Here is a 13,206-nt window from a genome sequence, read left to right on the forward strand (position 1 = left end):
TATATATGTATGTGTGTATATATATATGTGTATATATATATATATATGTTCTATACCTACAGGGGTCCTAATATTAACAATAGGATCCTTGGTAAGAAAATCTTAAAACATTTTCATATGTTAGCTTCGTAGAAATCCAGTCCGGGCACTATGAATGATCTCTCAAATTATTATTACATATTTTAAAAGTGTTTTATAAATGTGTGAATAACTAGCTTACTAACATTAACACGTGGGAGTAATGATTCATAAATGATAAACAAACTACTCTACTGATGCTTTTCCCTTTCAAGTGTAACATGCATGCACAAAGTGAGCAGTAAAACAAACAATGGCTACTTACAAGGATTTCAATTTATGCAAGTTATCAAAGTGGTCAACTTGGAGATCCACGATAGGGTTACACGAGATGTTCCTAAAAAACATGTAAAAGCATTGACATCAGAGCTCCAGTAACAGCATCAATTATGAGACATAATATTTAACAAGAACTATAGCACCATAGCCGTATAACAATGTCTTTCAACGTTAGAGCAACAAACACATATAAAATATTCAAAGAATGTTTGTGCACAGATCCGAGTGTGGCTCTAACTCACAGCTGTAGTAAATCTCCCAGATGAACAAAGAGATTGGGAGGGATTGCCACGAGTCTGTTGCTGGACAGATCTCTGTGGAGACAAAGCTATTTACTGGAAACAAACTACAAGAACCAATATACCACAGCATTGTTGAATACTCATTTATGACTGGCCAGAAGGGCATTCTAGAATGAGCATTAAAACCAGATAACGGGACAGTTGGAAAAGATATCGGGAGATCATGCAATCATGACGCAATATAAGGCGACACATGCAGACCATACTTGCTACAAAGCTACAGAAAGCTAAACCATCAACTACACAAACCAACATTGTAAACGCAGGTCCAACGACAAACGTAGCTAGCTAGACATATTTTTTTTTGAGCATCTGATGACCTAAAATGGTGAGTGATGAACATACTGTAATGAAACAGCAGGGAGCAGGTCTCGAACCATCGACCTTCGAGCCCGAGGTCCGGCGCGCTATCGACTGTGCAGCAAAAGCATGCTCGTGCGGCAGGGTCGATGTCTGCGCATATAAACCCAGGGTCGTTACACTGCTCCCTCCTTTCAAAGAGCGCGTCCTCGCGCTTGCTTGCGACTCTACGTCTTACAGGAACGCGCTCACCGGCCAAGCACACGCACTGTCGTGGATGCAATGGTAAAGTATGAATTTGTTTCTAAAAATATATATATTTTTAAAAATACGTTATTTCTACCGGTAAATGTGTGCTTTAGTACTGTTTTCTTTGGCAACTGTTGTATAAGCAGGATAGACACCTCCATTCTGTACATTACCTTTGAAATAATGGAGTCCATTTTTCAAAGGTAATGTACAGAACGGAGGCATTTATCCAGTACTTATACGGTGGATGAAACTTACACAAGGTTTACATGACCACCTGTTCTGTAAATCCAGAAACAAGTGTAAATGCATGTCAGAATAATTGTTTGGATTCACTAAAACTCATAAAATATAAATCATAATCAACATCTTGGCCTGGGAACATGTTGTATATGTATAGTGCAGTCTGTACTGATTTATATGGTATTATCTGAATTATTTTTTTTAAAGTCAGTGGAATAGGTGAAGATATCACTGTGTCTGGGACTCAAAATTAACTGTGTCTGGGTATGACAGAAGAAAATGTCAAGCAATTTCATGTCTTGAGGCATACAAAACACAACTTACAATTCCCCAAGTTTCTTTAGAAATGAGAACGCCTGTTCATGTATGCGACTGATTCTGTTCTTCTGTAGGACACTAGAAAGAGTTAAGGAAAGACTGTCAAAACAAGAATTATAAAACAGACTGACATTTTCTCACTTTATTATCTTCTCTGTTGGTTCTAAAAGCAATTTAACAAGATTGTTGTTTTGGCCTCCACTATTTAGAATCCCTTAGGGAAACAAATAGATGTTGATATTTGGAATTGTAATGGTTATAGCCTAGTGAGAAAGCCAAGGACACAACAATAAAAATGAGGAAAACGAAACAAATTAAGTCACACTTACAGCACAGTCATCATGTTGCACGACCAGAATGTTACGTTTCCAACACTTTCAATTTGATTTCCCTCCATGTCCCTGGAGACACACAAGCGCACAAAAACATATTTTGAAAGTAATATCATGCTGATAACAAAGCTCTTTGATTTGTTGACTTCCAAACGTACAGCCAGTTTAGTCTTGGCATTTCCAGACAGATGTCATCCAGCTTTGTCAGAGCGTTGTTCAACAAAACCCTGCGAACAAAAAACAAAACAAGAGCGGTCTGATTTGTGTGCCATTCAAAGAAAACAACACTCACTGCCAAAATACTTTAGCTTATCACATTGGCCCTTTAATAATACCAGAGCACTTCAATAAAGTGCATATGAAAGCATAGACTTGGGAAGTAGTTTGGGGGTGGGGGTGCTGCAGTACTACAGCGGTATTAAAGGTCCAGTGCAATACTTTTGTGAATTATTTATTTCTTAAAAAATTTAAAAATAAATACAAATAATAGTATTATTTTTTTATTCAGATTTTTTCAGTGCAGCACCCTCAGCACCACTACTTCCCACTGCTACGTATGAAATAACTTATTCGATGGAAAAAGCTAAACAAGCCCAACTCATGAAGGTAAAAGGTAGAAATATACTCACAGGAGTACCAAGGAACGCAAGCCTGAAAAGGTCATGGGGGATATCTGATGGATACTGTTGTTTTCAAGGATCCTACAACCAAAGGGTAGAGTTTATTTTCAGCTCTCTTATTAAATTAAGTATTTGGTTGAACGTTGGTTGAAAGGAAACTGCAGCGATACAAGCTTTGTGCGATAGTTCTGAAGGCTGTCTAAAAATGTCGTTTTTGTACCCATTGTGTTAACAGTATGTCTATATATGCAAACAGGATATACAGACTATGTCAGTAAGGATAACCTACAACCACTCCAGCTTGTGTAGATCTTGGAACACCCCGGGCATCAGGATGGATATCTTGTTATAGCTTAAATATCTGAGGCAGAAAATTCAGATTTTAAATATGCACATTGAATTATTTACCATTTATTTCAAACATAAGCAACTTGATAAGGAAAACTTAAATCAACAACATGCAAGGTAAAAATCTGTCGTTCTGCCCCTGAGCAAGGCAGTTAACCCACTGTTCCCCGGGTGCCGAAGACGTGGATGTCGGTTAAGGCAGCCCCCCTCACCTCCCTGATTCAGAGGGGTTGGGTTAAATGCGAAAGACACATTTCAGTTGAAGGCATTCAGTTCTACGACTGACTTTTTATCCCCCTTTTCCTTTTCATTATAAAGTCCAACATAACACTGTCAAGTGCACGCATCGATGTATGAATATTATGAACTTACAGTCTTGTTAGATTGTATAGTCCTCTGAATGCGTTAGGACTCACAGCTCGAATTCTGTTATGTTGTAGATATCTGAAAAGTAGTATGTTAGAAGTATGTTAAAAAAATATCTTGTTTAATTGAACATTTGCTGTGTCCAAAATATGTACTACTTACTAAAACTAAACATTGTGTACTAATAGTGCATTGTGTTCAAAATACTATTTTTAGTCTTACATCAATTTGTGTGTTCAGGAGAACAATTGCCACGATGACTAACAAGTGAAAATTATTTACAACAAGTATAGAAGCCTCGCATTTCTACATTAAAGACCTAAATATAAACGGGTCCCCGTAGAACAAAATAAAAATACCAATTGGTAGATACTTTCATAGTATGTGGTTTGATTAGTTTTTTAGAAGAAGAAAATTACCCAAACAATATTGCATAGCTGACTTTATTCGAGAGATAGTTCTTGGCAGTCAATGAGGCATGTTTTTAGTCTCCTCATCTTGCTACTACTTCCATGCTGCCAATATGTTTCAAGGCCAATGTGATCCAGACTACTGCATTTGGGTCCCCGGGGCACCTACCTCCAGAGCCCCCCTCCTTCCTGTGCTGTTCCTACCTCCAGAGCCCCCCACCCCTGTGCTGTTTTATAGTTAATTCCATTAAGTCATTCAAATGAGATATTAAGTCATTCAAACAAGATACTAAGTCATTTGAATGACTCATTATCTTGTTTGAACGACTTTAAAGTTATTTTGTCTAATTATTCCTCATTTGTTATGCAGCTTGTCAGACCACATAATGGAAGCTGTGGCCATTCATTCACTGATTCTATCCATTGATATGATTATTAATTGTCAGTTCTTTGATAGCCTAAAGCAGGGCTGTTTTTAGGGCCAGGACGATACCAGTATTGCCATCGTCCAGGTTTGGCCGGGGTAGGCCGTCATTGTAAATAAGAATTTGTTCTTAACTGACTTGCGTAGTTAAATAAATGTGAAGGAACTTGTGAAGATACTGGACTAAACAGGTACAAAAGTATCTATATCCACAGTAAAATTAGTCCTATATCGACATAACCTGAAAGGTCGCTCAAAACCGACATAAAAAATCCAGACTACGGTTTGCAACTGCACATGAGGTGAAAGATCATACTTTTTGGAAAATATCCTCTGGTCTGATGAAACAAAAATGGAACTGTTTGGCCATAATGACCATCGTTATGTTTGGAGGAAAAAGGGGAAGGTGTGCAAGCCGAAGAACACCATCCCAACCGTGAAGCACGGGGGTGGCAGCATCATGTTGTGCGGGTGCTTTGCTGCAGGAGGAACTGATGCGCTTCACAAAGTAGATGACATCATGAGGAGGACATTTATGTGGATATATTGAAGCAACATCTCAAGACATCAGTCAGGAAGTTAAAGCTTGGTCGCAAATGGGTCTTCCAAATGGACAATGACCCCCAACATACTTCCAAAGTTGTGGAAAAATGGCTTAAGGACAACAAAGTCAAGGTATTGAAGTGGCCATCACAAAGCCCTGACCTCAATCCTATAGAAAATTTGTGGGCAGAACTTAAAAAGCATGTGCGAGCAAGGAGGTCTACAAACCTGACTCCGTTACACCAGCTTTTCAGTTTATAATCTGTGGTGTTCAGTACTCTCGAGAATAAACGCTGCTGGTTGATTTTGAGACTGGTCTCTGTCCATTTTATGCAAATAAGAGTCTTACAAATTCTTAGGAATTGACAGAGTGTTTAATTTTAATTGGGTATTAAAACATAGAGGAATTTCATTCCTGTTACAGTCACTTAGACATTTCCTTGTTTTTGAAAGAAAACCACAGTTTTTGTACATTGAAATAAACATCAAATTGATCAGAAATACAGTGTATACAATGTTAATGTTGTAAATGATTATTGTAGCTGGAAATGGCAGATTTTTTATGGAATATCTACATAGGCATACAGAGGCCCATTATCCGCAACCATCACTCCTGTGTTCCAATGGCACGCTAACCTAAGTTTATAATTTTAAAAGGCTAATTGATCTTTAGAAAACACTTTTGCAATTATGTTAGCACAGCTGAAAACTGTTGAGCTGATTAAAGAAGCCATATAACTGGCCTTCTTTAGACTAGTTGAGTATTTGGAGCATCAGCATGTGTGGGTTCGATTACAGGCTCAAAATGGCCAGAAACAAAGAACTTTCTTCTGAAACTCGTCAGTCTATTCTTGTTCTGAGAAGTGATTCTATTCCATGCAATAAATTGCCAAGAAACTGAAGATCTCGTACAACGCTGTGTGCTACTCGCTTTACAGAACAGCGCAAACGGCTCTAACCAGAATAGAAAGAGGAGTGGGAGGCCCCGGTGTACAACTGAGCAAGAGGACAAGTACATTAGAGTGTCTAGTTTGAGAAACAGACGCCTCACAAGTCCTCAACTGGCAACTTCATTAAATAGTACCTGCTAAAACACCAGTCTCATCGTCAACAGTGAAGAGGCGACTCTGGGATGCTGGCCTTCTAGGCAGAGTTGCAAGGGAAAAGCCATATCTCAGACTGGCCAATAAAAAGACAAGATTAAGATGGGAAAAAGAACACAGACACTGGACAGAGGAACTCTGCCTAGAAGGCCAGCATCCCGGACTCGCCTCTTCACTGTTGACCTTGAGACTGGTGTTTTAGTCACCGAGGGCATGCGCAATGGTGATATCACCAAAAGAGGACAGCTTATTGGTGCGTGAAATCAAATCTTAACCTTCAGCCCTTAAAATACTAATAAATTATCTAAATCACCAAAGGGACAAATCGTTTTTGTGATTTCAGACTAGGTGTGGCAGAAGGCATGAAGATCACTGCTCTGCTTCAAATGCCCTGATTGATAAAAATGCCGCTATGTAATTGTGACAATTTTGTTTCCCAAAGACCCCACAATTAGGCATTAGTTAAACTTCTTCCTGCGAATAAAAACAACTTCCCACAACATTGTTGTCCAAATAACCAGACACGTTTTGCCCAGTAGGTGGCTTTTGACTCCTGGTAGCTGGAAGTGTTTGAAATAGCTTAATCGGTCTACGTCAGCCTGCGCAGAATAGTAAGGTAGTAATTGATTATTATTATTATTACTGCTATTAATATGCATGAGGCTATAAAACTGCAACAGGAAGTTGATCCCTGCAATGCAAAGATTTATTTTGAAACCCTTCCTCCAAATCTATCCATTACGCAAGGTTCTCCCGATGAAGTACTCCATTTCAGGATGCTTTCAAAACAATACTTTTTCTTTGCCTTATCATCAAATTAAAAGATTGTTGTCATGGGTGAGACTGAAAATCGTATAGATTACTTGTATTTCTGTAAACCATTAGCCAACACTTCAAAAATTTAACAGTGTCATCATGAAAGTTGACTTTCTTTTCATTTTATTTCAGTAATTACATTTATTTTTTCCTGTTACCTGTCACGCCTTGGTCTTAGTATTTTGTGTTTTCTTTAATTATTTGTTCAGGCCAGGGTGTGACATGGGTTTATTGTGTTGTCGTATTGGGGTTTTTGTAGGCATTGGGATTGTGGCTGATTAGGGGTGTGTCTAGCATAGGCTTGGCTGCCTGAGGCGGTTCTCAATCAGAGTCAGGTGATTCTCGTTGTCTCTGATTGGGAACCATATTTAGGTAGCCTGGGTTTTACTGTGTATTTTGTGGGTGATTGTTCCTGTCTCTGTGTTAGTTGTCACCAGACAGGCTGTATTAGGTTTTCACATTTCCGTTTGTTGTTTTTGTATGTTTCGTATTTATCATCATTAAAGATGTCTCGATTTAACCACGCTGCATTTTGGTCCGACTCTCCTTCGACGGAAGAAAGCCGTAACAGAATCACCCACCACACCCGGACCGAGCGGCGTGGTAACAGGCAGCGACAGCAGGAGCAGCGAAAGGAGGAATGGACATGGGAAGACGTGTTGGATGGCAAAGGTTGTTACACTTGGGAGGAGATACTGGCCGGAAGAGATCGCCTCCCATGGGAACAGGTGGAGGCATTTAGGAGAGCAGAGGCAGCCGGAGATAAGAGCCGACGATAAGAGGGAACACGGTTGGCAAGGAAGCCCGAAAAGCAGCCCAAAAAATTTATTGGGGGGGAGGCTCAGGGAGAGAGTGGCAGAGTCAGGAGTCAGACCTGAGCCAACTCTCCCTGTTAATCGTGAGGAGCAGCTATCAAAGGACTTCTGGACTTGGGAAGAGATATTGGACGGAAAAGGACCCTGGGCACAGCCTGGTGAATATCGACGCCCCAAAGAAGAACTGGAGGCGGCGAGAGCGGAGAGGCGCTGGTATGAAGAGGCAGCACGGCGACGCGGATGGAAGCCTGAGAGTCACCCCCAAAATATATTGGGGGGGGCTCACAGGGAGTATGGCGATGCCAGGTAGGAGACCTGCGCAAACTCCCTGTGCTTACCGGGGGGCTAAAGAGACCGGGCAGGCACCGTGTTATGCTAGTGAGCGCACGGTGTCTCCAGTGCGGGTGCATAGCCCGGTACGGTACATACCAGCTCTTCGTATTAGCCGGGCTAGAGTGGGCATCGAGCCAAGTAAGGTTGGGCAGGCTCGGTGCTCAAGAGCTCCAGTGCGCCTGCACGGTCCGGTCTATCCAGAGCCACCTCCACAAACCAGTCCTCCGGTAGCGGCTCCCCGCACCAGGCTTCCTGTGCGTGTCCTCGATCCAGTACCACCAGTTCCAGCACCACGCACCAGGCCTTCAGTGCGCCTCGCCTGTTCAGCACAGCCAGAGCCATCCTTCTCTCTAGCGCTGTCGGAGCCTCCCGCCTGTTCAGCGCAGCCAGCGTTTTCCTCCTCTCCTGCGCTGTCGGAGTCTCCCGCCTGTTCAGCGCTTCCAGAGCCTTCCTCCTCTACAGCGCTGCCGGAGCCTCCTGCCTGTTCAACGCAGCCAGAGCTGCCAGTCTGCATGGAGCAGCCAGAGCTGTCAGTCTGCATGGAGCAGCCAGAGCTGCCAGGTTGCATGGAGCAGCCAGAGCTGCCAGGTTGCATGGAGCAGCCAGAGCTGCCAGGTTGCATGGAGCAGCCAGAGCTGCCAGTCTGCATAGAGCTGCCAGTCTGCATAGAGCTGCCAGTCTGCATAGAGCAGCCAGAGCTGCTAGTCTGCATGGAGCGGCCAGAGCTGTCAGCCTGCATGGAGCAGCCTGAGATGTCAGTCTGCATGGAGCAGCCAGAGATGTCAGTCTGCATGGAGCAGCCAGAGCTGTCAGTCTGCATGGAGCAGCCTGAACTGTCAGTCTGCATGGAGCAGCCAGAGCTGCCAGTCTGCATGGAGCAGCCAGAGCTGTCAGTCTGCATGGAGCAGCCAGAGCTGTCAGTCTGCATGGAGCAGCCAGAGCTGTCAGTCTGCATGGAGCAGCCAGAGCTGTCAATTTGCATGGAGCAGCCAGAGTTGCCAATCTACATGGAGCAGCCAGAGCTGTCAGTCTGCATGGAGCAGCCAGAGCAGCTAGATCCGCCAGTCAGCCATGATCTTCCAGATCTGCCAGTCAACCAGACTCTTCCAGATCCGCCAGCCAGCCAGGATCTGCCGGAGCCAACTACCTGCCTGAGCTTCATCTCAGTCCCGGGCTTCCCCTCAGTCCCGGGCTTCCCCTCAGTCCCGGGCTTCCCCTCAGTCCCGAGCTGCCCCTCAGTCCCGGGCTTCCCCTCAGTCCCGAGCTGCCCCTCAGTCCCGAGCTGCCCCTCAGTCCCGAGCTGCCCCTCAGTCCCGAGCTGCCCCTCAGTCCCGAGCTGCCCCTCAGTCCCGAGCTGCCCCTCAGTCCCGAGCTTCCCCTCAGTCCCGAGCTTCCCCGCAGTCCCGAGCTTCCCCGCAGTCCCGAGCTGCCTCAGTCACGAGCTGCCCCTCAGTCCAGTGGGGTTCTGGGTGAGGACTACGAGGTCATGGTCGGCGGCGAGGGTGGACTATCCCAGGACGCAAGGGGGAGGAACTAAGACATTTATGGAGTGGGGTCCACGTCCCGAGCCGGAGCCGCCACCATGGACAGACGCTCACCCGGACCCTCCCTATGGTTTTGAGGTGCGTCCGGGAGTCCGCACCTTGGGGGGTTCTGTCACGCCTTGGTCTTAGTATTTTGTGTTTTCTTTAATTATTTGTTCAGGCCAGGGTGTGACATGGGTTTATTGTGTTGTCGTATTGGGGTTTTTGTAGGCATTGGGATTGTGGCTGATTAGGGGTGTGTCTAGCATAGGCTTGGCTGCCTGAGGCGGTTCTCAATCAGAGTCAGGTGATTCTTGTTGTCTCTGATTGGGAACCATATTTAGGTAGCCTGGGTTTTACTGTGTATTTTGTGGGTGATTGTTCCTGTCTCTGTGTTAGTTGTCACCAGACAGGCTGTATTAGGTTTTCACATTTCTGTTTGTTGTTTTTGTATGTTTCGTATTTATCATCATTAAAGATGTCTCGATTTAACCACGCTGCATTTTGGTCCGACTCTCCTTCGACGGAAGAAAACCGTAACATTACCTTTTGAAGTAAAGGCCTATCACAATCCTCTTTTTGTAGGTGATTCTGGTAGGCTAATAAAAGCATGTTGTTCGCAGCATAAACTATTATTATTATTTCTGAAGTTCATTCATTTATTAGTGATGGATACTATAACTGTGCGCTTAGGTTACTGTTATTAAAGCACTCACATAGGCTACTTCTCTGCCAGATTGCGTGAGATAACTAGTCTTATCGGTAAGTGTGGTCTAAGCAATCCCCTTATGGTATCATGTTACCTCCCTACATTGATTGCACATGTAACGCAGGTCAACTAATGTTGAATACTTGTCAGTACTTATCAGTGAGATTCCAGTAACCAATCATATTATACTATATTGCTAGTGATATGTTTAAATTGACAGCTATTACAAATCAGCTGTCAGAAGCTGCATGACGAGCAGTTTATTTTGAGCCAATCAAAACTCAAAATTCTCTTAGTCTCTGTCCTAACCTCACGTTATACACCAGTTGGCACCAACATGCTAAAAACAAAAGCTAAAAAGGATCATGAAGAGCTACTGCCATTCCATGGAAGAAAAACTATGTTTCAAATTGTTGAGGAGTTGTATAAAACTGAACTAAAAAGAGAGAACTGGATATTAACACTCACTTATCAATACGAATGTGCTGTGAAGGGATTGAAGGGATCTGTTTTTATAAAGTTTTCCACTTTGTAGTTATGGTGTATTGTGTGTAGATTGATGAGGGGGAAAAAACAATTTCATCCATTTTAGAATAACGAAGCAACATAACAAGATGTGGAAAAAGTAAAGGTGTCTGAATACTTTCCGAATGCACTGTATAGGCTACTGTGGGTGGGGTAGGCTAAATAATTATTACAGAATAGGCCTAATTTAAAAAATTGTGATACAGGAAATAAAAATTGCTAGGCAGAGCAATACCAGAGTGGAAGAGAAGGCAAACACAATTCTTTAAATCTGCTCCACACTCGCCAACTTAGTCTCTGGCATTCAAAAGCAGCCCTGCTTTATATATTATTTTTTACCACCTTTTTCCTCCCCAATTTTGATCTTGTTACATCGCTGCAACTCCCCAGGGGGTGAAGGTCGAGTCATGTGTCCTCCGAAACATTACCTGCCAAACCGCGCTTCTTAATTTAACACCCGCCCTCTTAACCCGAAAGCCAGCCGCACCAATGTGTCGGACAAAACACCATTCACCTGATGACAGAGGTCAGCCTGCAGGCACCCGGCCCACCACAAGGAGCTGCTAGAGCACAATGAGTCAAGTAAAGCCTCCCCGGGCAAACCCTCTCCTAAACCGGATGATGCTGGGCCAATCGTGAGCCGCCCTATGGGACTCCCAATCACGGCCTGTTGTGATACAACCTGGGATCGAACTCTGGTCTGTAGTGATGCCTCTAACACTGCAATGCAGTGCCTTAGGCCGCTGATCCACTCGGGAAGCCCTTATATCAAAAGATCTTTCAATGAATAATCATATTGATGATGGAGTCAGTGAATTAATGCCTGCAGCAACCATTACATGGTCTGACAAGCTGCATAACAAACGAGTCCTTTTGAATGACTTAATACATTTTGCCAAAAAAAGTAGCTGTTTTAAAGCGAATTCCCTGCAATTCTACACATTTTGCCATTGCTTATGACGTGTTCATATGTTATCGGTGTGGCCCCCGACCAAAAAAAAAGAATAATCCAGTAATCTGGCCTCAAATGTGATAGCACAACAAGACTGAATGACAATCTTGAAAGTTTGTTTTTCCTTACAACCATCATCTGAAGGTAAGTCTTGCTGAATTAATGTTAAACACAGCCAATGTAAGCTTGTTTTGGCCATCACAACCATCAAAAGGGGACGGGAAATGCTTTGATATTGTCTGTGGCTGTCACAGAGGCCTTGAGTGGTTAGTCTATTAGAGAGTGTTTTTGAAGTGCTATCAAAATATTTACTTGCCGACTACAACTTAATCAAGTGACTTCTCTCGCCTGAAGACATTTTAAAAATGCAATCAATAATTCAACAACAACTTACAGTTTCTGAAGACTCTGGTACTTATAGAATATGTCACCATTCAATATCCGAAGTCGGTTCCTTTGCAGGGACCTATGGGATGTGATTAGTTCATAAGGTCGACCAGATAAATAAACAACAACAAACACAACATTGTGCCACCAAACAATACTGTGTGAATTTAAAAAGAGTAAAAACCTTTTCATTTTAATTACTAGGTTCTCGGCTCATTGTCTGTTTGAGGTTGGAACTAATCACATTTCTATGTGACCACATTGTGTGTATTCGGGAAAATCTTCCAATTACATTTGAAATAGAATTGGTGATGGAACATATCATTATTCCAAACAGAAGGAGCATCTTTCTTTATATTGTGACAGAGAATGCATAATTTTGCCATTTTAGTGATTATCTAAGCTCATTCCACCTCGATTACCACGGTAGCCATGTTACCTGAGGTTATGGAGATAAGCTTTGAATTAGTGAAGAAAGTAATTTAATTGAAATTTAGCAATGCGGAACGTGCCGCAGCAGTCTACAGGACCTCAATGAAACCTCCATCGAGACACTCATTAGCTAAGTGCGAGAGACACACTTTGTTTAAGTTGTTTTTCTCTTCCAATTCATAGGAGAAACAGGAAAAAGTATCTGCACACTTCCAGTCAGATGCAAATGTATGTATTCGAAATGTGTGCGGCAACTCACATCATGGTGACGTTAACAGACACGGCTGGGACATGGTGAAACTGGGCACCGTCACAGTCCAGCTCCAGATCTCTGCACTGACACAGCTCTGGAACAGCCAGCAGCACTGGATGAGGAAGAGACGGAGGGAAGGAAGATATCAATGACTGACGCAGATCCACGTAGGAGCTGGACAAAAAAAAAAATAGCAATGAAAATGAATGTCAACAAGGTCTTTGGACAACACTGTTGTTGTAGAACTAGCTTTACTTAAGATTACACGGAGACATAGGAGAGTGCCAGGGACCAACCTCAATCACTGCATATGTACAGTAGCGCCACACGTGACGGATGTGACTGCTTTGCAGTTTTGCTTTCTTCCCTGTCTGGGCACAATGTCCTTGCAAAGGCTCCAGGTACCCTCTGCTTCACAAACACGTTACCGCCCGCTTGATAACGTCGTTGCCCGTTACGACACCGAAAGTGACCATTTCGTTAGCACGAGTGGAGACATTTCAAGATGTGAAATGAGGTTACTGCACAATCTCAACACTGTTGCAC

At 43.1% G+C, this 13,206-nt stretch overlaps 1 protein-coding gene across 3 annotated transcripts in view; it reads right to left on the reverse strand.

Annotated features, from left to right (window-relative positions):
- The window catches only part of LOC112256337 (relaxin receptor 1-like), a 132,332-nt gene that overhangs the window by 22,459 nt on the left and 96,667 nt on the right, over window positions 1-13,206 (reverse strand). For all 3 annotated transcript variants that reach the window (XR_006083905.1, XM_024429515.2, XM_024429516.2), the window contains exons 4-13: window positions 12,667-12,772; window positions 11,983-12,054; window positions 3,442-3,513; window positions 3,011-3,082; window positions 2,731-2,802; window positions 2,260-2,328; window positions 2,099-2,170; window positions 1,776-1,847; window positions 600-671; window positions 344-415 (exon numbers count right to left, since the gene is read on the reverse strand). Coding sequence is in view for 2 of the 3 variants with exons in the window: in XM_024429515.2 (XP_024285283.2) it covers window positions 344-415; window positions 600-671; window positions 1,776-1,847; window positions 2,099-2,170; window positions 2,260-2,328; window positions 2,731-2,802; window positions 3,011-3,082; window positions 3,442-3,513; window positions 11,983-12,054; window positions 12,667-12,772 (751 nt within the window). In the remaining variant the exon portion in view is untranslated. The remainder of the gene's footprint in view (window positions 1-343; window positions 416-599; window positions 672-1,775; window positions 1,848-2,098; window positions 2,171-2,259; window positions 2,329-2,730; window positions 2,803-3,010; window positions 3,083-3,441; window positions 3,514-11,982; window positions 12,055-12,666; window positions 12,773-13,206) is intronic.

Source organism: Oncorhynchus tshawytscha, linkage group LG08 (assembly GCF_018296145.1).
Source record: "Oncorhynchus tshawytscha isolate Ot180627B linkage group LG08, Otsh_v2.0, whole genome shotgun sequence".
Taxonomy (NCBI): Eukaryota; Metazoa; Chordata; class Actinopteri; order Salmoniformes; family Salmonidae; genus Oncorhynchus; species Oncorhynchus tshawytscha.